General features: G+C 36.8%; 1 protein-coding gene across 1 annotated transcript; it reads left to right on the top strand.

Moving 5' to 3' along the window:
- Positions 1-590: 590 nt before the first annotated feature.
- On the top strand, positions 591-27,375 carry LOC307171501 (Fc receptor-like protein 5; the record flags this gene model as incomplete). The annotated part of the gene is made up of 19 exons (XM_079893174.1): positions 591-897; positions 2,542-2,592; positions 3,248-3,390; positions 6,342-6,423; positions 9,330-9,590; positions 9,809-10,081; positions 11,998-12,270; positions 20,839-21,096; positions 21,304-21,576; positions 21,649-21,777; positions 23,476-23,646; positions 23,726-24,007; positions 24,257-24,496; positions 24,578-24,700; positions 25,226-25,327; positions 25,713-25,769; positions 25,927-26,013; positions 26,319-26,375; positions 26,505-27,375. 18 exons carry the CDS (start codon positions 591-593, stop codon positions 26,372-26,374), a joined length of 3,168 nt encoding a protein of 1,055 aa, XP_079749300.1. The 3' UTR covers position 26,375; positions 26,505-27,375.
- Between the last annotated feature and the right edge of the window lie 558 nt (positions 27,376-27,933).

The following is a 27,933-nucleotide window of genomic DNA, read 5'->3' as shown; positions in this document are numbered from 1 at the left end:
GGATAGGGCTGCAGACGTTGTCTGTTCCTTTGCACAGAGTTCATTTGAAATCTGAGTTAGTGGAAGGAGAGGTAACCATAGACCTTATTCAGAGCAGCGCCATGACAGGTTTGAAAGTGAGGCTGTGAGGGATAAACTTGCCGTGTTTCCAATGGCATCTGCTGTAAAAAGCTAGATAAAACTCCTACAGTAGATTACTTACAATTTTCCACAGCTTATATTGTCGGGAGTTTTTTGTCTACTGAAATTTCTTGGAAATATATTTTTTCCAGTGTTTCATGAGCAGAACAATCCAAAAACATATTAAACAACAGTACAGCCCATTGAAGAGATGCGTGTCTGTCCCTCACAGCCTTGCTTTTATTCCCAAATCAAAGATGGCACTGCTGTGAATAAAGTCTATTGGAGTGCCTCCGTCGTTACCTGTTAATGGAGTTTCTGTCATTTTGGGAAATAATTTGGCAGGGGGGTTAGTGTGGAGAGATGTTGTTCCTCCACCTGTAGTTTTGTTTACTCCATTGAAAGGGCAAACTGATGAATTGGGGTGTGATTTCCCAGAGGTGTTTGTGTCCTGTGCCGTAACACGTTCAATGAGTCGTACTTTATCATCCGATTGTGCAGAAGTGCAAAAAGTTGAGGTACCTGGGTTAGCTGTTCTTTCTCCTATTACTCGTAGTGAGCTAGTAGATGCGCAGCAGAAAGATCCTGTTTTACAACCTTTGTTTGCTGCTGTAGTGCCCCCTGAGGAGGTGGAGAGTGTGGCAAACGGCTACTTTTTTCAGGAGGAGTTGCTGTTGAGGAAATGGAGTCATCAAAATGAGGATTCAGGCGGTGAGGCGATAATTCAGGTAGTGGTGCCGGATCAGTTTAAGGAGGTGGTATTAAGTGCTGCCCATGGTGATGTTGCAGGCCATTTGGGAGTGAAAAAGACTTTGCAGCAATTTTATTGGCCTCGTCTTAAAAAAAATGTAGCAACATTTATTAAAACTTGCCATACCTGCCAGATGGTTGGTAAACCCAATCAGGTTTTAAAACCTGTGCCGTTGTGTCCGATACCAATAATAAATCAACCTTTTGAACACATAATGATTGACTGTATTGGGCCGTTGCCTCTGTCTAAATCGAGTAACTCGTATTTGCTTACAGTTATGTGTCAAACAACTCGTTATCCCGTGGCAAATCCCTTGCGCAAGATCACTACTAAAGCTGTGGTTAAAGCTTTGACGCATTTCGTTTCTATTTTTGGGATACCTAGGATTGTTCAGAGCGATCGAGGGACCAATTTTATGTCTGGAATGTTTGCAGAGATTTTGAGACAGCTTGGTGTGAAACACAACCAGTCTAGCGCGTATCATCTTCAGAGTCAAGGCGCATTGGAGCATTTCCATCAGTCTCTGAAGTCGCTGTTGCGCGTACTGTGTTGAATTGAACCGGGATTGGGAGGATGGGCTGCTTTGGTTAATGCTCACTGCCCGGGAGGTGACACAAGAGAGTTTGGGTTTTAGTCCAAATGAATTAGTGTTTGGTCACATGGTGCGGGGACCACTTGCAGTTTTGCAAGATGAATTAAAGGGCAGGGAACCAGCTAAAAATTTGTCCGACTATGTTAGTGGGTTCCGGAGGCATTTGTTTCTTGCAGGACCGAAAGCGCAAGAACATCTTGGGAAGGCACAAACAAAAATGAAAAGATTGTTTGATCACCATACGGAATGTCGTGTTTTTAGTCCGTGCGATCAAGTATTAGTGTTGTTGCCTTACCCGCGATCTCCATTTTGTGCAAGATTTTCTGGTCCTTATACTGTTGTACAGAGAGTTTCGGAACAGGATTATATCATTGCTACTCCTGATCGAAAGAAATCTAACCAACTTTGTCGTGCTAATCTGTTTAAATCTTATTTCTCCCATTTCTTTTATTTATTATTTAACCTTTATTTAACCAGGAAAGTCCCATTGAGGTTAAAAACCTCTTTTTCAAGGGACTCCTGGCCAAGAGGCAGCAAAAACACAATCAATTACATTTATAAAAGTTATACAATATAAATAATTAAAAACATTTACAATTTAAACAGGTCATTTCAGGTTCTCTCAATCTGGACTTAAAAGCATTTAAGGAAATAAGTTCAGATAATTTCAAGTCTTTTTGCAAAAAGTTCCATGCAGAAGGAGTGGAGTAGACAAAAGCCATTTTTCCCAGTTCTGTACGGGCAAATGGAACAAAGAGCAGCAAGTGATCATTTGATCGCAATGAATAAGAACCAACACTTCTCCATGTGATTAAACTACAGATGTAGGATGGCAACAGACCAAGCATGGCCTTATATATAAAAATATGCCAATGCCCTGATCTCCTGTTGGACAACGATGGCCATCCCACTCTGGAATATAATTCACAATGATGGGTCAAGTTTTTACAATTCGTAATAAATCTCAGAGACGCATGATAAACAGTGTCAGTCTTATGCAGACATTGTGCTGAAGCGGTCCTAGTATACACCATAGCCCTGACGTAAACATAAGCCCTGTTGCCTGTTGCCATTACAGTACTTGAGGAGTCTCATTCTACTGGGGAGGATGTGAAGGCACCCGGGAATAGTGAGTTGTTTCAGCGTCTAAGAAATTCTGAAGCACTTGGGAATTTCGAGAGGTTGCTAAGTCATCTATCGGATGGGCATAGATCAGAAATAATGTGTTTAGTGGCTGAATTTCCCAGGTTGTTTGGAGATGTGCCATCGCGCACGCGTCTGATACATCATGATGTGGACGTTGGTGACGCGCCACCAATACGGCAGCGTTATTATCGGGTTTCTCTTGAGAAACGAAAAGTATTAGATTCTGAGGTCCAGTATATGCTGGATAATGGCATAGCCCAACATTAATTTTCTAGTTGGGCATCGCCTTGCTTGTTAGTGAAAAAATCAGATGGTACACACAGATTCTGTACTGATTATCGAAAGTTGAACAAAATAACTAAGCCCGATGCTTTTCCTCTTCCTCGTATGGAGGACTGCGTTGACCAAGTTGGTGCATCCAAGTTTTTGAGTAAGCTGGACCTCTTGAAGGGGTACTGGCAGGTGCTGTTAACAACACGTGCCTGAGAGGTAACTGCTTTTATTACGCCCTTAGGTTTATATTCCGTTATGAGTTTTGGATTGCGAAATGCGCCGGCAACCTTCCAGCGATTAATGAATCGGGTGATTCTGGGTTTGGAGGGTTGCACTGTTTATTTGGATGACGTTATTATTTTTAGTGATACTTGGAAGCAGCATCTTCAGCGTTTTACGGGCATTGTTTGATCGTCTGGTTGAAGCACGACTTACAGTCAACTTGTCGAAATGTGAATTTGCCCAGGCCACAGTGAAGTACTTGGGGAAGGAGGTGGGACAGGGCCAGGTACGTCCACTCCAAGCTAAAATTTTAGCGGTTGAAGGTTTTCCTCCTCCTGCGACTAAAAAGGAGCTGATTTGGGGCTCGTTGGCTACTATCGGAGTTTTTGTCCTAATTTTTGTGCTGGTGTACTTGCATCATAATCCTCTGACATGTCTGCATTCATTGCAAAGTCCTAATCAGCGTTTGATGCGGTGTGTTTTATTTCTACAACCGTATAATTTGAATATTCAACATATCAGAGGGGTTGATAACATCGTGGCTGATGCGTTGTCTCGTTCGTTTGATGTAGCTACGTAATTGTTGATTACTATGCTGTCGACTTTTCCTTTGCTCCCTACTATTTTCTTTATCACCTTAAATTGTTTTCAGGATCCGGATTGCTGGGGATGAAGATGATGGGTAGGTGAGATGGAACGGTTAGTGGGTCGAAAATGCAGGATGCAGTGGGTTTAAATGCAGGAATTAATCCCCTTCATTATTGCTGTGTGTGTGTGTGTGTGTGTGTGTGTGTGTGTGTGTGTGTGTGTGTGTGTGTGTGTGTGTGTGTGTGTGTGTGTGTCTATTTGTCATGTTACAGTTGTTAAAGTCATGTTACATGGTAAAATTAACATGTTTTCAACATGTAATTTATCCACCAGGAATTTATGGTAAAAGCAGTTTAAACTGAATAGCCAAGAAAGGGTAAATTGTGGTTTCATATTGACTTTTACAAGGTACATCAATGTTATCATGTTAACACGTTTGGTTTTAGCTGTTTTTGACCAATAAAATATTATTGTTAATATAGACCAGAGTCAGACCTTCATTAAGCTTTAGTATCACAAGTACATCCCCGTCCCACTCACAGTTTACTTCCCACAATCCCATTGGGCAACTTATTTTCCTCTTCTAATATATATATATATATATTGCTTTATTTAAAATAAAGCCTGACAAGACAGTGACTCTCTGTTTATAAAGTTTTGAATATATTAGCTTACATTTCAGTAGCTTTTAAATTTTCATTTATAAGTGAAAGTTTAATATTTTTTATTTTGTCCTGCTTTAATACATTACAATTCTTTACAATGTAAGGCTTGTGTGATATTTGCATGTTTCACATTATAACCACACGAACACACTGTCATTTGTAAGCTATTCCTTATTTTAGTGTAAGTCTCCTGATTTGTAATATTTCATATTTTATGTTTGTTTACTTTTTTTAATAAAGAGAAACAGCTTTATATTCTGGATCTTATGCTTTGTCTTGCAGTGTCACAATAAAAGCAGAAGAATCGTGACCTCTGACTATAATGAATCATGTTTTAATCTCTCAATAGTTTGGACTTTTCAGACTAAAACTGTAATCTACAGAAATTATTACATTTATATGGAGAGAAAAGAACTATAGTTTTAAACAGTACTTGAACATGTTTGTTTTTTGTTTTTTTGTTTTTTTGTACAGCCAGTGATTTTACACATGATTATTCTAACTCATCCTGTGGTTATTGTGACTGTTGTGTAAAACTGTTGCATACTAATGTTCACATGAGAACTGCTGGTCATGTGACATTTATGGTTTTAACGCTACTGAACATGAACACAGGGTGTCAAGTGCGGATTATGTGTTTAAAGTTGAGAAACTTAAAGTTGAGAAAGAATAGTTAATAGTTGTGATGAATCTTTTAGAAAATGGTGTTACGTTGATGAAATGTGGCTAATATATTTGATTTTAGTGTCTAAGTAATTGAGAAAACCTGTAATAATGTTAGATATCTATGAAAAACCTTTGACCCAGAGTATGAGCAATGATCAACACTTAGCAAACAGCACTAATTCAGATTCTTATGTTGAGTGTCATTCTGCATGAAGCACGAATAAAACAAGATCTGAAAACTACTGATGTGAGCTTCTCTTCACAACAGTTTTTCTATAGCACTTCCTCCTTCTCTCTCAGTCTCTCCGTTAAATGAGTCATTCTACAATTTAGATGATTCTATATTCTACAATTATCGATGATAATGGTCTTTTCTAATAATTTTCTTCAGATTATATTTTATTCATTAAGGGAAAGTAGATTATAATCTGACACAAATGTTTTGTGCATCACAGCTGTACAGCAGCTTTAAAAGAAAATAGTGCCATTGTTCAGCTGAAGTTCCCTTTAAAAAGTGTTTCAACAATCCCCTTACATGTTTCTGTTTAATAATTGTACAGAATGATCAGTGGAAAAGAAAGATAGATAGAGCTGTGCCGGAGAGTGTTTTAAAAAAGGAACTTATGAAGTTTCAAAGAAGGGCCGGTCAGTCAGATCAGTTGTGAAGAAAATGTTGAAATCCAGTTTCTGAGACCTCAGTCAGTGAAAACTTTTGTGTTGTTGTATGAAGCCATTTGGCAACTCAAAGCCAAAGAAAGTGAATGTGAAATGTGTCTTGTGCAGTTTCTGTCTGAACTCCAGGGTTAAAACATTCATCTGTGTGTCTACTGTCTATGTGTGAATATTCTCAATCAGAGTCACAATGGAGACAAACTCACACACACACTGACTGTTTTTTTTTTTTGTTAGACCTACATGTCCTTTACACACGTACACTGGAGCTGAGTTTATATTAAGCATAAATACCATTAAGGATGTTTTTGTCTAATATAATAATTTACACTCATGCACACTCCTGAGTCAAACAGAAAGTGGATTTGAGTTATGGTCAGTCACAGAGAGAGAGATTTTTAGGGATTTTTCTTTTGGATTGTTTCAATAAACCTATTTTTGAATCATCTTGCATGATTTGCTTATTTTTGTTTAATTATTACATCTTATATTTGTCAGGACAGAAGAATGCAAACAAGTAAAGTTTGTAAACAGGATTTATTGAACACAAGATATTATTCAGCAGAAGAGCAGGTGAGTGGTTGAAGACTAAAGTAGAGCTCTGGTGGCTGGGTTGACTGAGTCTCTTATCTGGTTTTGGTTGTAGATGATGAAGATCAGGACAGAAGACAGAAGACAGACGAAGGCGGACTGGATCAGAGCTTCGGTAGAAGAACGGCATCAAAGAGGTAAGCATTGTCGAAGGAAGAGTCAGGTAAGTCTTTCGGTGTGGAATGACGAGACCAGACAATGAAGTGCTGTGGGTGTGGTGACTATATGGTGCTGGTGATGTTGACTCCGTGACAATATTGTATTATATTTATATTGACTTATATTTAAAATGACTGCTGAGGACAGTAAGACAAGAATTATATATCTTTTCTTTTTGTCAAAAGTTACTTTCTCAGAAGTACTAACAAAATTGTTATTTGAATCGTACAGAAGCTGAATTCACTAAATTAAGAGGAACAAGCATTGAAGTTGTTACATCCGCTGTCTTGGTGTATGAATATTAAACTTGTCAGAGGTATATATCAGTGCCAAAGTTGACACATTTATTGTGGTTTGGTTTCTTCTCTTTCAAATCAGTGGCATTAACCAGTGTGGGAGGAACAGCAGCTGTAAACGTATAAAGTTATGAATACATCTAATAACATTATTTCAATAAAGAATATGATTCTGTTTCCATTAAACACACAAGAATATACTTCTCGTAATGGCAAATTTATGCTGTTCACAACATTTCAGTAGGAAACTTGCGTGACATTTTTAAAAATGTGTTACAAGATTATCAACTTCTTAAAAAGGTTTTCTGTAACACATGAGGTACATTTGTATGTCTTCTTTAATCTGTCATCATGTATCAAAAGATCTGACAGGAAGTCTTGAGGCTTTAATTCAGTCTGTCTTTAACCATCAGTCATTATTCAGTCAGTATGGAGCTCAGTCAACTCCCTCTTCTGCTCTGTGAGTATTATTTCCTCTGAAAATAATTGCACTTATATTATGAATAGGATTGTGTTCCTGGTGTTTTCTTTTTTCTTTGTTTGTTTGTTTTCATGCTCTCAGAGCTTCAAATCCAGCTTTAGTTCATGATAAATGAGTGAAAGACGAGTTTGAGAGAAGTGTGCAGTTAGTGGTGTTTGTGAAAGAGAAATGCACTCTGTTGTGGTTGGGTCAGTCTGTTTCTTCACTCACTCAGTTTAATGCTTTGTAATGGTGTTTGCTCAATCATTTCTGTTGGTTAGTTTTGTACAGTTTGCTGTCGAGATGCATTAGGTTGATACTCACTAGTCTTTAGATGTTCACTAGTATGCAGTTAGTAAGAGTTTATATGAGTTAATTGTTATTATTGTCACTGTTTTCAGACTCTAGAAAGGTTTTTACAGAAACACTCATTCAGGAGCCACTAGATCTACAAATTAGAAGAAAGACTTTAAGAGAAATGAAACATTTCTGTGTTGTGAAGCTGAGAAACATGCAAGAGTGAATTTTTTATGTGTGAAGTATAATAGAAAGTCAATCAGCTCCATGTTCACAGTGTAATAATTGTCAGATTTTCCTGTATTTGGTTGAACTGTCACTTTGGTGGCTTGCCAGTGTAGTCGATTTCTCTTATACAATCAACGGATGAGTTTGATGATCTTTTCATGAGTTTTTTATTTATTTATTTATTTTACTTTGTATTTTTAGTGCTGATTTCAAACATCCACTCTGGACACACTCAAGGTGAGTGAATTTGATTAATAAATTTCATCACAAATGTGTGATTCTGTTACAAACCAGGGGCCGGATTCACGAAACAATCTTAAGAATAAAATTCTTCTTAACTGCTATTTTCTTCTTATTTTCTAACTTAAGAAAAAAAGAAAAAAAAAGAAAAGAATATTTTGTATTGCAAACTGTTCTTATCTTTCTTTTTACGATTGTTCTTAAGACAAAATTTTAAGGTGTCATTGTTACAGTGTAATTATTATTAATAATTTGCTTGTAATTATACATAATTTACTGTTATTACTAAGCACATGCAGTAACATGTAACTACGTCACCTTAAAATAAAGTGTTTAATAATTTAATAATTATCCTATTCATATTCCTGAAAAAAAAAAAAATATATTTTTTTTAAATCATCTTAAATAACGTCTTAAAGTCAGGATAACCTCCAACCTGTCTTAAATCCCCAAAGGAACATTACGAACTTCTTTGAATTTATCTTGAGAACTTTCTTAACTTCTTTTTTAAGAAGTTTTTTGTGCATCCGGCCCCAGCTGTCACAGTCATCTGCACTCATTCGACTTTAGTCTCGTTTTCATGGACTTTCAGTTTGTTTTCATTCATCACGTTTTCCTTTGTTTTTGTATTCTCCCTCCACTCATCAATTACCATGGCCATTCACTCATCACAGCTGTTCGTCATTTATTTCTTTACCTCTGTGTATTTAGTTCCTCTATTAAAAAACCTGTTTATATTTGATAACCTCGTCTTCAGTCCGTCTTCCCTCATCTTCATCTTGTGACACCAGCAATGGAATGAGTGTCATGATTATAAATACAGCTTTTTAAACAAGTTATATAAATTATTCATGTGTTGTAACACCAAACAGACGGTTCTGAGGTGTGACAAAAACACCAAAAATCATTCACTCATATGAAAACGTTTTTCTGCAGAATTTAGAGATATAAAATATCTTTTGACATTTGTCTACAGATTTAATAAAAATTATTAGAGTTGCTGGACCTGCAACAACAAAGTAATTTGAACAACAATGACAATTTGTAACCCTTTAGTAACTGATGTGTGTCTCTGACTGCTGGTGTGGATGTAGGAGGTGTGAAACCCTGCGTTGAGCTCAGGGCTACTAACCTAAAGGATGTGGGTTTGAACTCCACATAGGGGGGTCTTTACACCTCTGTTGTCCTTTAACTCTTTGCATTGCGCTGAGTGAATGTTCACCTTGTTTGTTCCAGTAATTGCTGCTGGCGGCTCTATTACATTGTTTGTGAAATAAAAATACACTAATGATTTACCAGTGGTAGAATGAGATCTGATGAAAAACGTTCACATCTCATGCTCACACTGACTTTATATTAACAGATTTTTCCAAACCAACTCTGACTGTGTGGCCACAGAGTCCAGTGTTCACTGGAGACTCAGTTACTCTGAGATGTGAGCTGGATCAGTCATGGGATGGATGGGAGTTTCTCTGGAGTAAAGACTCAAACACTGCATCTCCTGAAACTAAAACTAAAACAATCAGTCGTGTGAAAGTCTCTGATGGAGGAGAGTACAGATGCAGAGCAAGAAGAGGAGGATATTACACAGATTACAGTGAACCAGTAGCAGTGACAATACATGGCAAGTGTTTTTCCTCTCATAATGAACTCTGAGAACACTATATGAAAAGGATTTATAAAACACTAAATAAACATAGAGAACAACACTTCAGTTTAACTTGATTTAGTGTCTTGTAACTGTTTGTACAATAAAAAAAAACAGCACATATTATTATTTTGATTTATTTTATTTCATTATTTATCACATTATTTTCAATGTTTATTTTTGTTGTTCTACAGAAAGACCAAAACCCAAAGTGAGCATTAAACCTGATCATCCTGTATTCAGAGGAGAGACAGTCACTCTCAGATGTGACATATATGATGAAGGAGTCACTAGCTGGCGGTTCAACTGGTATAAAGACGGTTCAACCAGTGTTTTCAGTGAACTACAGGAACACACATTCAGTTCTGTTACTGAGTCTGACTCAGGTAAATACTCCTGTTATGGGACAGAGACTGGAGGATCACGCTGGTCACAATACAGTGATGAAGTTACACTGACAGTATCAGGTGAGTTTGATCATCTCTTCATAAACACACACAAGTTTAACATGTTATTAATGAGTGATTTCTTTTCAGAGCAGTTTTACGTGTTTCTCCTCCACATTTTGACACAGAAGTGTTCAGATTTTTAGGGGTCAAGCAAACATGTGTGGCTCCAATTTTCTTCGTTCATCTTCGGAACACAAAATAAGATATTTTTGATGAAATCCGAGAGCTTTCTGACCCCTCCAAAAACAGCAACGCAATGACCGCTTTCAAGGCCCAGAAAGGAATAAAAGATATTGTTCAAATAGTCCACGTGACTGTGACCTTAATGTTATGAAGCGACGAGAATACTTTTTGTGTGCAAAAAAACGAAACAAAAATAATGACTTTATTCAACGATTTCTTCTCATCCGTGTCAGACTCTGACTCTGTTCACATAGTAAACACAGTGCAGCGGTCCTACGTCAGAACGTGTCAGCTCCTGTTTGTCAGCATCACAATAATTAGTGAATAATTAATGACAGAATTTTAATTTTGGGATGAACTATCCCTTTAAGAGCTGTCGGTGGCTCTTCACCTGGACCGACTTCAGGAAAACAGTCGTTGGTGGTTTTAGAGTTTGTTTTTCTTCGGTACAGGATGGTGAGTTTTTGTTTGTTTAGTTATATTAGAATAGAGGGAACGCATAGGCAAGTAAGCCGACCCAGAAGATACTTTCGTATTAGGTATTTTTCTCAGGAGTAAGGAAAGTTTTAAGTTGTAGTTTAGACTAGTTAGCTCACAGTCCTTGTTTAAAATAAGTAAGGCAAATATAAACATACACAAGTTAAATAAGGACGGGTGAGCTAACTAATCTAAACCGCAGCTCAGAGATAAAACTTTCCTAACTCCCGAGAAAAATAACAAACACAAAAGAACGAACTCACCATCCTGTACAGAAGAAAAACAAACTCTAAAACCACTACTGGTTCCTGAAGGTCCAGGTGAAGTGGCACCAGCAGCTGTTAAATAGGCAGAGGCCTCAGGTGTCGGGAATAATCAGGATCCGCCCCCATACAACTTCACAACATACACTTCATGTGCACTTTTGGTCTCATGGACTTGCAATGGCTGCCACGTACGTGTGTCCATTAAGTCCATGGGAGACTGTAGGCCGGGTGTCCAATTTGTCATTTTAAGTTTCAGAAGGGTGCTCGCGAGCGCCCCCTTTGCGGTCGATATGCGCCCTCGAAGTGAGGACTCGTAGGAAGACCGCAAATGCTTAGGGTGACATTTGGGACAGGGCCACACTTATAACTTTGAACCCTTTGAACAAAAAAAACAAGATACTTATCCTGATCTCATTTAAATTTCTGAAATCTCAATAGTCAAATATTGTAAAATATATTAACTTTTTTCTCTTTGCTTCTCCTTTTTTTTTTTTTTTTTTTTTTTTTTGACAAAAATGGTTCCTTTGATTGTTATACCAAGCCTCTCAAAAGTTATTGCTTGGATTTTTGTTTTCACCATTATCATTTTTCAATTTAACCATAATCATATTACACCCTAACAAAGTTATCATAATGTAATTTATCTCTGCAGCTCTTTTTCATGTAAACTGCTGTACTTCGGGACAGTGGATTGAACTATAAGAGGACGAGATCTTCTGCTAAAAAACTTTCACTACTCAAGCTTTTCGCCAGTTTTATATTTATATATTTATATATTTATTTATATATATTTCCAAACCAACTCTGACTTTGCAGTATTTTGCTTTTATATTGCACAAATAATTTGATAAGACAGAATGAATTACTGTAACAGCTGGAGAACAACACTTCAATCTAACCTGATTATGTGATTTACAATACAACTGTTCACACACTAAAACAGCACAATTTATTGTTTTTATTCATTTTATCACATTATTTTTATTGTTTATTGTTGTCTTTATACAGAAAGACCAAAACCTAAAGTGAGCATTAAACCTGATGATCATGTATTCAGAGGAGAGACAGTCACTCTCAGATGTGACATATATGATGGAGGAGTCACTAGCTGGAGGTACAACTGGTATAAAGACGGTTCAACCAGTGTTTTCAGTAAACGACAGCAACACACAGTCTGGTATGTTACTGAGTCTGACTCAGGTAAATACTCCTGTTATGGGACAGAGACTGGAGGATCACGCAGATCACAACGCAGTGATGAAGTTACACTGACAGTATCAGGTGAGTTTGATCATTTCTTCATAAACACAAACTAGTTTAACATGTTATTAATGAGTGATTTGCTTCTTCACATTAAGATACATTTTTAAACCAAAATGATCTCACATGATCTTCAAACCTAGTCTCAAAGTTGGCTGATTTTTGGATTTTTCACATCCATTACCAAATAACACCCTAAAAAGTATTAGTATTTTTTGTAGTAGTCAGATTTTTATTCTTCTTATTATTTTTATTTACATTTTTTCAACTATAAGTGCTTACAGACTTTAGACATTCTGTTGACTGAGTAAAACAGCTCCTAAATGTCAACTAACTTTCATTAGATTATTAGTTGAGCATTAGTAGACTGTTACTTTAGGATTAGAAGAATAAGTTGTATGTACAGTATATACTTGCAAAGTTACTTATAGTCTAAAGAGGAGCATCAGAATAAAGTGTTACCAATTATTGATAATACATGATACAATAGCGAAACAAAAATCAAAAGCAAGAAATAGTTGAAAAAATATATTTAAAAAAATTAAGATTCAAGATTCTTTATTGTCACTATAAAAAGGTATAGCGAAATTTAAGCAATCCTTACGGTACAATCACATATAGCTTTGTGCAAACTAACATTTAATTTAAATAAATACAATTTAAGTAGAATAGAAACAATACGATAATAACCAATATACAGTAAAATACATCAATAAAATATATGCCAAAATCAAGACAACGCAAAGACAATATAAAACAATACACACAAAACCAGTGCAAGCAAGGCGACAGTCAAATATTGCACAGTAAGCAGTAAGTGCTGCATGATATTGCACACAATGAAAAGAGAGGTAAGTGCAACAGAATGTGATCCAATTTAAATAATGTAGTGTATATTGTTACGGCTGGCTCATATACCGCAACATAAAACAAGCAACATTTATTTACAAACCAAGCAAACAATTATTAAACAATTAAAAGAAAACCAATGTCTATGGAAAAAACGTGTGTGTGGTTACTAAATAAACAATCTCTGCCACTAAAAATAAATATGGGAAAGAAAAGATTTAGGAGCAAAATATGTACAAATAAGAAGAATGTGAGAGAAGTGAGAAAGCCCTCACTTGAAGTCACCCAGGTCTTTATACTGACACCTATTTTAAGTTTTAGGGACTGAATGCACCTGTTCCCAACTAACGTCTGCACTGTGTAGAAGAGCCATGGGGGGGGGAAACAGGCAGACGTAACAATATGTACATACACTGAAATATACAGAGTGTGTTGTTAACCTTTTATAGATTGAGATATGACATGCCCTGTCAGATTGGTGCATTTCTCAGTTTATGAGTATGTGTGTGTGTGTGTGTGTGTGTGTGTGTGTGTGTGTGTGTGTGTGTGTGTGTGTGTGTGTGTGTGTGTGTGTGTGTGTGTGTGTGTGTGTGTGTGTGTGTGTGTGTGTGTGCTGGCAGTGTTCAACTCCCATATGGCGCTGGGGTAAAAACTGTTCTTGTGTCTATTGATCCGCGATTTGATTGACCTAAAACGTTTACCAGAGGGCAGCAATTCAAACAAGTGATGACCCGGATGGAAAGGATCCTTTAAAATGTTTCCTGCTCTTCTGAGACAATGTGCAGTGTAAAGCTCTTTTAGGGAAGGCAGAGGGCAGCAAATGGCTTTTTTTGCAGAGTTGATTACTCTCTGGAGAACTTTCTTATCTGCCGCTGAGCTGCTGGCGTACCACATAGAGATGCAGTAGGTTATCACACTCTCGATGGAACAACGATAGAAAGACACTAGCGGCTGCTCTTGTCGTGGTTCTTTCTGAGAATCCTCAAGAAATAGAGTCGCTGCTGTGCTTTTCTTTGACTGCTGCTGAGGTGTTTGTGCTCCAGGAGAGATCCTCAGTGATGGTCATGCCCAAGAATCTGAAGGCTGGAACTCTCTCCACGCAGACCCCGCTAATGTGCAGTGGTGTGAGATTCGTGTTGTGCTTTTGGAAGTCAATGATGATCTCTTTGGTTTTAGAAGCATTCAGGGCCAAGTTATTTACCCCACACAATTCTGCCCGTCTCTGAATTTCATCTGTAAGCTGCTTCGTCTCCTCCTGAGATGAGTATAACTATGGTCGTGTCATCTGCAAATTTGCTGATAGTGTTGGCAGAATGGGTTGGGGTGCAGTCATGAGTGTAAAGGACGTAGAGAAGTGGACTAAGCACGCAGCCTTGTGGGACACCTGTGCTGAGAATCACGGTGGAGGAGGAATGGGGACCTAACCTATAACCGTCTGGGGGCGGTTGGTCAGGAAGTCCTTAATCCAGTGACAGATAGATGAGGAGAGACCTAAGTCCAGCAGTTTGGCTGCCAGCCTGTCAGGAACTACTGTGTTGAACGCTGAACTAGTCAATAAAAGGCATGCTCACACACTGCCTTGGTGTTCTAGGTGGAGCAATGCTGTGTGCAGGGCAGTAGCGATGACATCTTATGTGGATCTATTGGTTCTGAATGCGAACTGATGTGGATCGAAGGTGTCTGGAAGGCTGGCTTTGATGTGCTGTTGAACCAGCCTCTCAAAGACCTTCATAATAACTGGGGTAAATGCAACCGGGCGGTAGTCGTTGAAGGGTTAGTTCACCCAAATATGAAAATTCTGTCAGTAATCACTCACCCTCATGTTGTACCAACTCTGTAAGACTTTCGTTCATCTTCAGAACACAAATTAAGATGTTTTTTTATGAAATCTGAGACTGAAAAGATGTGCTTTATAACCCCAAATAAATGGCAAAATGACAGAATCTAATTGTTTAAAAAAAGAATGTGGCAAATATATAGGCAGGTTCTGGAAAAGATAAACAAAACGAGGTAGAGAGACCATTTTAATAGCATTAACCCAACCAATTAAAGATAACGGAAGCACCCTCCATTTATCAATAGATATTTTTAACTTATTTATGGCTTCTGCAAAATTTAGAGTGAAAATTTGTTTAAATTTTTTCAGAATGATTAACCCTAAATAAGGGAAATAATCCTCTGTTACTCTAAAGGGCAAAGACCTTCGAAACTGAGCATCCAACCCTTCCCCCAAGGGCATGAAAACACTCTTCTCCCAATTAACAGAATAACCAGAAAATGAGCCAAAAACCTCAAGTGATTCCATTAAAAATGGCAAAGCAGAAGAAGGATCACTCAAATATAAAAGCAGGTCATCTGCATATAAGGAAAGTTTAACCTCAGAATGACCACATGATATACCCTTGATCTCAGAATGATTACGAAGATGGATGGCCAGGGGTTCTAAAGCTAGATCAAATAACAATGGGCTTAGACAACAGCCCTGCCGTGTACCTCGCCGAAGAGGAAAGAAAGCAGACCTATCCGAATTAGTGAGTATTGCAGATTTAGGAGAGGAATAAAGCATTTTTATGATTCGTTTGTAATTCTCACCAAAGCCAAACCGATCCAGCACAGAAAACATATAACTCCATTCTATTCGATCAAAGGCCTTTTCAGCGTCTAAAGAGAGAACAGCTGCCTTAGAGTTCTTACTTTGATTACTGTACAAAATATTTAGCAGGCGACGTGAATTAAAAAATGAAAATCGTCCTGAGACAAAGCCAGTTTGGTCTGGGTGAATTAAAAGCCACATGCTTATTCAGACGGGTGGCCAAAATCTTGGCAATTACTTTTTGATCGCAATTAAGAAGACTAATTGGCCTGTAACTAGAAGGCTCCGTAACATCTCTGTCTTTTTTCTTCAAAAGTCATACGTGTGCCTCATAAAAAGAGTCGGGAAATATTTCCCTCTCAATCAATTGATTTACCATTCTGAGTAACAAAGGAGCAATTGCATTTGCATTAGCCTTATAGAATTCCACACCAAACCCATCAGGGCCTGAGGCTTTACCATTAGAAAAAGAATTAATTGCCTCCAGAATTTCACAGAGAGTAAACGGTTCCTCTAATTCGTCTCTGGCACATTCATTAAGTTTTGGAAAGTCCACCGCATCAAGGAATTGCTGTCCTGTAATGTTCAGTTTAGAACAGTCGGACGAGTAAAGTTGCTTGTAAAATTCAACAAAACGATTATTAATTTCTTTAGGATGTGTTACTAAAGTACCATTCTGAGATTTGATTTGATGAATGGCCCTACTAGCCTGCACACCTTTTAGTTGCCTGGCAAGAAGCTTATCTGCCTTATCTCCCAATTCAAACTGTTTCTGTTTAAGTTTAATTAACAAATTAGAGACATGATCGCTCAAAATAGAGTTATATTCATATTTCAACTTAAGAATAGCGTTAAGGTCACTCTGAGCTTTAGATGAACGGAACGTTTGTTCTAAAGATGGAAGTGTGGATTCTATCTCAGCCAGGCGCTTACGCTTCTCCCTCCTCAAGGAGGATTCATATGCAATAATATGACCTCTTAACACTACTTTACATGTTTCCCACAGACAAGAGTCTGAAACATCCCCCTTGTCGTTAGACTTGTGAAGAATGACGATCAAGATGAGGATCCAAATAGCAGTTAAAGTCTCCAGCAATTATCACATTAGTCGAGTTAGTATCTGGAATAAGCCCAAATAATTTTCTGAAAAAAGCAGGATCATCTATATTTGGTCCATAAACGTTAATACATGTAATCGGGAAATTATTAATGCATCCTGATACAATAATATATCTTCCCACAGGTTCAGACACCACAGATTGCATTCGGAAAGGAATAGATTTCCTAAAAAGTATAGCCACCCCTCTGGCTTTAGAGGAAAAAGTGGCTTGATAAACTTGTGAGATCCAATTTGCCCTAAGCCGCACCTGTTCGCTGGGTCTAATATGGGTTTCCTGAAGAAAAATAATATCAGCCGACAATGACTTTAAATGTGCAAAAACTTTTCCCCTTTTAATCGGGTGTCCCATTCCTCTTACATTCCATCTTACAAATGAAATATTCATTTCGGCATCGCTATTGCTATTAGTAATAGTGCCACTACTCATACAACATCTTAAAAAACATAAACACAAAAATAGTAATAATCGTATTAAGAATAGCATTATCTGGTGCAACACAAAACATAAGAAAAGAACTCACGAACTCCCCACAGCTGCTCCAAGAACGAAGCAGCAAGTATTCCCCATCAACTCAGAGACAACAAGAGTGCAAAGTCTAACTTAGCTTACCTTAGCCCAAAAAAGAGCAGAAATAACGAAACACACAGGGCGTAACGTTAGGCTAACACACACCCATTCAACTGAATTACGTACCACGATGAAAATAACAAAATGATGCAAAAATAGTCCACTTACAGAGTAGAGTCTCACACATAGAAGTTACGCTGAGTCATTCGACAAGTTATCCACAAACTTCTTAGCCTCCTCAGGAGATTCAAAAGTGCGCTCCCGCCCGTTGTTGTCAGTTTCGCTGGAAAACGCAGGGACCATTTCAAACCGGCCTCCCGTAGAGCTTTCGTGACTGAACTGAAGGCACGTCGCCGCGCGGTCACCTCCGGAGTATAGTCAGGGAAGATTTGAATCCGCTTTCCTTTATATTCCAGAGGAAACTTTTCACGGCTCAGACGAAGGATTAAATCTTTATCCCGATCATTGTGGATCCGTGCGATAATAGTGCGAGGTCTCTGGCCTTCAGACGGCTTGGGTAGCAGAGCCCGATGAGCTCGGTCAATTTTCACAGGTTTATGGAAGTTGTCTCGACCGAAGAGCTCAGTGATCAAGTCTGAAATGAACACAGAGGGGCGTCCCCGCTCCTCACCCTCGGTTATTCCCACAAATTTTAGGCTCAGCCTGCGAGAGCGTCCTTCCAAGTCATTCAGCTTAGTCCAAAGAGATTTATTTTCCGCACGCAAATCTTCCACCTTTTCGACCGCACCGAGGTGTAAATCAGTACCGTTCAGGGCACCTTCTATCTCTACCATTTTTTGTTTAAAGCTACACTGTGTGATTTTTACCCCCATCTAGCGGTGAAATTGTATATGACTACCCAGTGAATATTAGTTTCTGTTCCTCTCAATTCCGAGGGCGTTTTCACTCCTACGGTGGCCGTATTATTCCAAGATTAACATGGCTTCCAGTTATCGACTTCGTCCATGATAATAATAAACAATACGTCTAAAATGAATAAAACTACAGGACAGATGTCAGGAGGTAAACGTCACCCTTGGAATCGGCTATCCCAGCATAATCAGATTAGGCTAACGTTACAATGTGTACAAAGTAAAAGCAATTAAAAATAACTAAAATTTACAGTGTCCTTTTTTATATATAGCTTAAAAAATTGCGCCTTTAAAACTATTCATCACCTGTGATCCGTCGCAGCACAGATTTATGTTACAAGGTAAACAATACTTTTTCACCATTGACGCGAGGATGAAGTTATACTAGAGGTCGATCTGGCGTTATGCACAACCATGCTATGTTTAGACAAGCAACTATAAAACTTCGAATTTACACAAATGAATTACAACAGGCTGAATTACCTGTCGAGAAGAAAGCAGGCAACCTCGGCGTCCGTTTTAAAATCTTTTCTCCTCATGAGCTCTTTCCATCTGGGAAAAGTTACTCCAATATTGACTATGGTCTTGCTGATTTGTCTGTCGCGTTGACGTTTTAATTCTCTCTTTCAAATGTGAGTACGCACGCACACACACACACACGCACACACACTATCTTTCAAATCTGCCGGCACTCGCGAGCTCGCGAGTAATCTCCCCCTCGCATTCGTCACTGAGTGAAAAACGCAAAAGGCGAAGCTTGAATTTACCGGCATGTCCCTCTTTGGCTAATGTAGTTTCAAGATGGAGGGGCAACATGGCGACTGGCATTCGAACCCCTCACCCGTATGTACTTTCAATGGCAGATTATAAACTTAAGAGAATACTTTATTACTTGAAAGAAGTAAATATACATTAATGAGCACATATATTTTTGAAAGAACTAAGTGTTTTTTGCTAAGAATCAACTAAAAAAGTTACACAGTGTAGCTTTAATGCCGGCCTGTTCTGACTGCAAGTTAACCAGCGTGGCGTCCAACGCATCCAACCGAACACTTAGAGCTGTCATCTTGTCCTCTATCAGTTTTTTTTAAATCATCTCCTTGGGCACCGATTGCAGCAAGTATCGCGTTCACATTTCCCTGTGCGATAGGATCACTTGGATTGGTGTCCTCCTTAATAGCTGCACCGGTTTTTGAAGATTTCTTCGACACCATTTTGCGCACACCGAATGAGTTAGTGAATAACGAAAATCGTGCTCAATGCACTTAAATTTCATGAAATACTCAAAACAACTGACAACTGGTAACTCTCAAAAGGTCGTTATCACCTGTAAAGTGAATTGATGGTACTTAAATTACAAAAACATTCAAAATCTAGTGTCAGCGGAGAAGAGCTCTGTAAAAGGCGACTACTCCATGAACTGCGCGCATGCGCCCCCCTGGTTGGGCTTTTTAAAGACATTAGGCTGTGGTGCATTTGCATTTGTGAATAAAATAGTTTAACATGAGTATAGGCTAGTTATCAACAATGTATTCCAACTTTCACCATATCCCAAATAATAGATGGAAAAAATTGTTATTTTTTGTTTTATATTAACCAAGTAAATACCTCAGTTTAAATGAATTACAGTTCATTTTATAAATGAATGATCAAAAGTTGCAATATTATTAATACAAATTTGGCAAGTGTTTGAATCCGCATTCAATTTTAATCTTAAATTCCTTGTCTGGATTAATATCACACATAATTTTAAAATGCACTTCTTTACGTTTAGGTAGAAGGGGAAAGATATTTGCTTCTGAATTCCTTGACTGAATTGCTACTAAGATGTTGAAAAATGTAATTTCTTCTTATACGACCAGGATAGCTTTCCTTCACAAGTCAGTTCCTTATAATCTTGTTAGTGCTCAATACTCATCAATATAACTTATTTTGCCTAAATTATTATTATTTTTTTTTTTTTTTTTACAAATTTACCAAACTAATCAAGTATACTTCTAATAACTTTCATTTAATATTTTTTTCTCACAATTAAAATTGAATTGGGTGAAGAAATCACTATAACTCCAAAAACAGCCCTTTTAATCCATCATGTGCAACACTGAACCTCTTTATATCATTGACCAAATATCCTCCAAACCCAAAGATTTTCTTTGAATTAATACTATGAATAAAGCTTTGCCTGTCCATTTATCTGAGCAGATGAAGGTTTGGTTACAGCACCACCTACTGGTCAGAAACTATACCAGTTTATCCTACACTATCATCTACTGTGTCATTTTAAAAGTTCATGTGAACTGCGGCATCTGCACAAAACATTGCTGAATGGTGTGTCTCTTTGACTGCTGGTGTAGATGTTGGTGGTGTGACACTGTGAGTCGAGCTCTAGATTATTAACACAAACATTGTGGCTTTGAACCTTTATTGTCTTTTAAGTTTTTGCATTGTCCCATAATGTTGACCTTTTTTCTTACATTGTCTATGAAATCAAAATATATGAATAATTTACCAGTGAGAGAATGAGATCATCTGTTGAAAATGTTTCAGAGCTCATGCTCCCAAATTCACAATAATTTTATATTAACAGATTTTCTCAAACCAACTCTGACTGTACGGCCACAGAGTTCAGTGTTCACTGGAGACTCAGTTACTCTGAGATGTGAGCTGGATAAAATAACTGGATGGGAGTTTCTCTGGAGTAAAGACTCAAACACTGAATCTCCTGAAACTAAAACTAAAACAATCAGTCGTGTGAAAGTCTCTGATGGAGGAGAGTACAGATGCAGAGCAAGAAGAGGAGGATATAACACAGATTACAGTAAACCAGTAGCAGTGACAATACATGGCAAGTGTTTTTCCTCTCATAATGAACTCTGATATGAAAAAAATGTATAAGACACTAAATAAACATAGAGAACAACACTTCAGTTTAACTTGATTTAGTGTTTTGTAACTGTTCGTACAATAAAAAACAGCACATATTATTATTTGTATTTATTTTATTATATTATTTATCACATTATTTACAATGTTTATTTATGTTTTTCTACAGAAAGACCAAAACCCAAAGTGACCATTAAACCTGATCATCCTGTATTCAGAGGAGAGACAGTCACTCTCAGATGTGACATATATGATGGAGGAGTCACTAGCTGGTGGTACAACTGGTATAAAGGAAGTTCATTCGTGGATATCAGTAAACTACAGGAACACACATTCAGTTCTGTTACTGAGTCTGACTCAGGTAAATACTCCTGTTATGGGACAGAGACTGGAGGATCACGCAGATCACAACGCAGTGATGAAGTTACACTGACAGTATCAGGTGAGTTTGATCATCTCTTCATAAACACACACAAGTTTAACATGTTATTAATGAGTGATGTCTCTATTTCAGTTCCCAGAGCAGTTTTAAGTGTTTCTCCTCAGAAGTGGTTGACTGAAGGAGATCCAGTGACTCTGATCTGTGAGGTTAACGGCTCCTCTACAGGCTGGACATTCAGCTGGTTCACTGAAACTGTCTCAGGTCAGTTATAATGTGAATTAACTGGTTTTATTGAAGTGAAATATATAGTTTAATATGTCTGAAACCAGACCCAGACTGGGTATTAAGGGAAACACTTCCATGGACACCAAGCAGTAAAACTTTGAGATCCCAACCCTTCATTACCAGTCACTCCTCGGTAACAACATAAGAGCCATTGATCAAACCCTGAATAAAACAACCTAAACACAATGAGTAATTTGAGTTACACCCAGAGATGGACATAAATACATGGAAATGTATTTAAAATACAAATACAAAATACTGTGTGAAAAAATGTATTTAAATACAAATACAGTATTTTGAAAATACACAAAATACATGTGAAATTGGCCATCCAGTGCAGGTATAGGTCACAGTGAATGAAGAAACTACATAGGCCTACTGACTTTCTTTCTTTCTTTCTTTCTTTCTTTCTTTCTTTCTTTCTTTCTTTCTTTCTTTCTTTCTTTCTTTCTTTCTTTCTTTCTTTCTGGCAATTACAAATAATAAACTTATGCAAAATAGCAGCCATATAGGCTACTTATTTCTGGTTACAATGTAGTCTATTACTTGTGGTGAACACTAAAAAATTCATACTGTATGTAAAACTGTGGGAACCTTTTCTGCGATCTAGCAAATAATATGGATGGGCGATATGACCAAAATCTCAATTTTACTTCACAGTAACAGTATCATGGTTTCACAATTTTCAATGTCAGTTTTGATTCCACAGAATAAACTGAATTTCAAACTCTTGTGAGTTTTTTTTTTTTTTTTTTTTTTTTTTTTTTTTGCAGGTAGTCCAATGCTTTTTAAGTAATTTTATGTTTATTTTATGTAAAGTTTATTTGTTTCTATAAGTTTATTAAAATTAGAAAGTGTATCTAAAATTTTAAATTAGAATTAATTTAGATTCATTTGACACTATTTACCCCTTTTTTATTATTATTTTTTATGTACAATAAAACTAAAAGCTGAAGATTTTTGTGGTGTATCATTCATCAGTGTTTGTTTTTCCACTCCAACTTTCCAATAATTCCTGCCCACTAAAAGCTGCACAGATAAATTTGCTTGCCCCACAAATAGGCCTATTTATGTAAACGATTTAGAAAAAGTTCCATCAATTCACACTTTATATCATCACTATGATATGTAGTGTCATATCACCCAGCCCTAACCTGCAGTAATGACACAATGACACAGTTGATAAAAATAACAACCGGTCAAGACTGATTGGCTAACGCTATTTTCCCACTTGTCTGTGCTCTTTTATTCATTCATGTGAATAATGCACTATTTTAACTTTAATCAACTAGTAGAATTGATCATGACATTCACCTTATAAAAAAAAGAAAAGAAAAAAATCGCTGATCCAATGCTGAGCTAGTGAATGTCTAAACTAGTTGATGCACAAAATCAATATCCTGATAAAGAGTTTGACTGGCAAAAAGTATTTTAAGTATTTTGAAAATACAAAATACTTATCTTAAATGTATTTAAATACAAATTACATTTGATTTTTTTCAAAGGCTTTAAAATACAAAATACAAAATAGTATTTTGTATTTCAAATACGCATTTTAAATACATGTATCTGAAATACTGCCCAAACCTGCACCAATGTAAACCAGTGTATTCAGGTTCAAGTTTAGTTAAAAATGCAATTTATATGAAATCTACACATTCTGACTTTATACAGGGAGCAGGAATGATTATGCCCTCCTCTCAGACAGCAGCAGAGGAGCTGGAGGAAAATACACTGTCAGTTCTGCTGATCTAAAACACACAGGAGTTTATGTGTGCAGAGCAGAGAGAGAAAAACCAGCCTATAAAACTGGGTACAGCAACAGACAACTACTGTGGATCACTGGTGAGTTCACACATTTTAAATGATTGATTCATATTTAATAAAGACAATTTCCAAATTATAGCTGTAATTGTCTTGTCAGGTGTTTCTCCTCCAGTGTCTCTGATCATCAGTCCCAGCAGAACTCAACACTTCACATCTGACTCTCTCTCTCTGAGCTGTGAGGACCAGAGTAACTCTGATGGATGGAAAGTGAGAAGATACACAGACATCGGCCGGCTGGAAGATTGTTCATCATTACGCCGGGGATCACAAACAGGATCTACATGTACAATCAGATCCACATTGCCTGAAGACACTGGAGTTTACTGGTGTCAGTCTGAATCTGGAGAGAACTATCATCCTGTTAATATCACTGTACACTGTGAGTCTGTGTTTCTGTTTTTATTCATTTCACTGACAGTTTACAATCAATACACAGGTTTATTAAACAAGAGCAGGATATACTGTAGTGTGACGTTGACCAGTAAACAACCAGCCAGACCATCATAGCAATACACTAAAAACAGAAACCATGTGGGCAGTGGAAAATATAAATTTCTTTTTTATTTTGTCTTGTTTTTATTATGTTACAGTTTTGTTCATATATTGCATGTCTCCTGTGTTTCTGTAGTTGGTGTGATTCTGGAGAGTCCTGTTCATCCTGTGACTGAAGGAGATAATCTGACTCTACGCTGTTTATATCAATATACAACCCTATCAAACCTCAGTGATTTCTATAAAGATGGATCACTCATCCAGAATCAAACTACAGAGATGATCATCTATACTGTCTCAAAGTCACATGAGGGTTTCTACTACTGCAAACACCCAGAGAGAGGAGAGTCTCCCAAGAGCTGGATCTCAGTCAGAGGTGAGAGTAAGAACTATAATCACAGTTGAAATGTTCCTGTATAATGTACATGTAGATGTAATATATATATATGTATCTCAGTTTCTCCAGTCTCCAGATCTAATGGTCTCAATCTCGTGATAATTGGAGTGACTGCAGGACTGACTGTTGCAGTTTTGATTATTGTCTTCATTGTCCTCCTGTGGCGCTACAGAAACAACAAAGGTTCATCATCTGACATATTAAAACTCAGTGACAGATTCTCAGACACTAGCTTTGTTCCTAAAACTTGTGAGCTGCCAAACTACATCAGTCTAGCTGGTTTTCTGGTCCTCGCTGGTTTCCAAACCTGGTAAAGCTGGTATGTTTGCTATGTTTGCTCAGAAGGTTTCTGGGCAAATTTCAGCTGGTCAGGGAAAACATCATTTGTTACTTCAATACTGAAAAGTATTTATAAATATTTATGTCCTCTATATTGAAATCATTGAAACTCATTGAAACAGCGAGTCCTCCATCTTGTCCACTAGTTATTTGATATATACAGAGTTACTGCATGTGTAAAACTCTCCAAATTAGTCATTTATCAGGTTTTATTTTCTGCCTATGAAGACAGCAGGCAGTGAGGCAAATTAATGTTTTAAACACAACCATGATGTGAAAAATAAATAAAAACTTGTCACTAAACACTTTGTCATTCTTAAACATGTATACATGAAAGAGATTGTACACAAATATTTTGTGTCTAACTAGGTGTAAGATCTGAGTCTCCGTCTCCTGTCAGTCAACAGCAGAACATCAGTCAGAAATCAGAGCAGAACCAGAGTGAAGCCGGAGACACGACACTGCTGTCTGGTCAGTCTTTACTCATTACCCGTTAATACATACATCTTTACAAGCTGAGATAAAAGACACTAGGTATAACTTTTAACTAACAGGACATATTTCACAACTAGATAATATTTCACTCTTCTAAAGTTTGAGATGATATTTTGGGTCTTACATGTACATATGTTGAACTTGTCATTTGGTTTTATTTGATCAAAAACTGCATAACAAAATATTTTATTTTCTGTATGAAATATTACGTCTAGTGCTTTATTTTTTTGTGTCAGCATGAAATAGTATTTTCTGTCGAACTGAATTTATAAGATTTCTGAATTTATAAGATTTCAAGATAATCCTATTTTAAAAAATGTATGTATTATTGAAAATTAATTCATGTATTAATTTATTACAGGAACTTCACATATTTATGACTCTGTTGATACAAATACTAATAAAGAAATAAGCACAGGTAATTAATGATGTCAAGGTATTTTATGTCATTATGATGAGGTCAGAAATCTTTTCTAAATAAATTGGAAATCAAATCCATCCTTTTTTGTATCACTGTCATTTTTTAGAGCAAATCGAGTTAAACCAAGTGTCTTATTCTCTGTTGTTCACTGTAGACGGTGTAGGCGTGCCGACTGAGATCACATATGCTGAGATTGAACTCAAATCTACAAAGAAACAGGAGAAAAAGAAAGCAAACAAAGGTAAATGGAAATAAAAGTCTCTGCTCTTATGATTTTATGATTTTGTGAAACAGATCTGATCCAAAAAGGTCATTGCATGCAAATTGTGTATTTTGAGGTAATTTGGTCTAACATCTAGTCATTTTAAAACAAAATGATCCTCTTCTATATAACATCTAGTCATTTTAAAACAAAATGATCCTCTCTGTAAAATTATGATAGAACACTAAATAATATGTGTTATTTAGCATGTTATAATGCCATATTTCATAGCACTGTTGGATGTACAGTAAGCACTAGTGATATGAACTGTTGGCATCTTCTAGGCAATAACACTGAGAGTGACGACATTTACTCTAAACTGAAGCTGGAAACGGATTAAAGTGAGTGTCAAAATAAAAACATCAACCACTGAAAATGTGCATGCATTATTGAGAATCTAAGAAAGTCATTTTAAAAACTGTATATAAAAATGATAAATGTGCATTTTGAATCCACTGATATATTTTCAGATGCTGGATCTAGTGATGTGACGTATGCTCAGGTTAAAAAAGATGCCCGGAGGAAAAACTTTCAATCCCAGGATTCTGATGAGTTTACTGTTGGTTGAGAAGTGAAAGACCAAGATCATCAAGACAATGGCTTTACCAGAACTTTTGTAGCATTAGTAAGCCTTCATGTGCTTCAGAATCTATGCATGTTAATATTTGAAAAGCATTGAGCTGATTATTCATTAGAAATAAGCTAGTATTGTTTAGCACTGCACATGTGTTTTTATATTGGTTAATACCAGCAGCAGCAGCTTATCATTTGACAACTGAGGGAACATAATATTCAGTGTAAGGCTATTTCTTTTCTGACTGTTGAGTTCCCGAGTTCCCTTTTTTATTTCTGTATCCTTGATTTTAAATGTATTTGTACAGCTTCCCATGGCCATGGAAATATCACAGAATGTTAAAATTGTGATTTCCATGGCTGGACAAGTTGTCTCTAAACATAAATGTACATAGTGAAACTACTATTTTACTAGCTATGCTCAAAATATTTTATTGGATAGAAATAGCTCTTTGTACATGCAGTCTTAAAAATTAATATCTAGCAATCACAAAAAAAAAAACAAAAAAAAAAAAATAGAAATGGGGTGGTGACAAGGTGATTCCTTGCTTTATGTCCTTGGGTATTTATGTTTAAAAAAACAAATAAAAAAAAAAGGTTTTGAGAGTAGGCTTTTGAAAATTTGTTCTCAGTTTTGTATAGCCTATAGCCTACACTAGCTGCCATTCAAAAGTTTGTTTTTCCCCCGTAGAATTTTACTTTTTATTGTAATAATATTTCACATTACTGCTTTTAATGTATTTTTGATCAAATAAATGTATTTTCCTTAAGAATAAGAGACTTCTTTCAATATTCTTATGAATATATCCTACTTAAATATTCTTATACAGCCCATTAACTAATAAAATACTATCGAACATACCGAAATATTCTCAGTTAGCCTACGTTATTGTTATTATTGTTATATTAATGATATTATTATCATTTGAAAATGTATACTATTACTTTCATTCCAGACAGTTCTAATTGCTATAGGTTGCAACAAAGATACAGTAGCCTATCGTGAAGACTTGGAACAAACAGCATCTCTGAACAGATCGAACGAACGAACGAATTTAAACAAACATACTTACTTCCATGTTGTTTTCGAGAGTATTGGCGTATCAAAATACATTAGTTTGTCTTGAAAACTTCACAATAAAAACGTAAAGGAATGATAATATTCGACTAATTTATGTAAAGCTGATGATTGTGTATGACATCATGTTATGATGAGAGATGCTGTAATGATTACAGCTGCCTGACCTGACAGTCTGGGCGGAGATTAACAGGCTTTTTCAAACTATTCTTCGATCGGCTTGAGCTTTGGCCAACACTGAGTGAGAT

This window comes from Squalius cephalus (assembly GCF_949319135.1).
Source record: "Squalius cephalus genome assembly, chromosome: 1".
Classification (NCBI taxonomy): domain Eukaryota; kingdom Metazoa; phylum Chordata; class Actinopteri; order Cypriniformes; family Leuciscidae; genus Squalius; species Squalius cephalus.
This window is presented reverse-complemented; position numbering and strand designations above follow the sequence as displayed.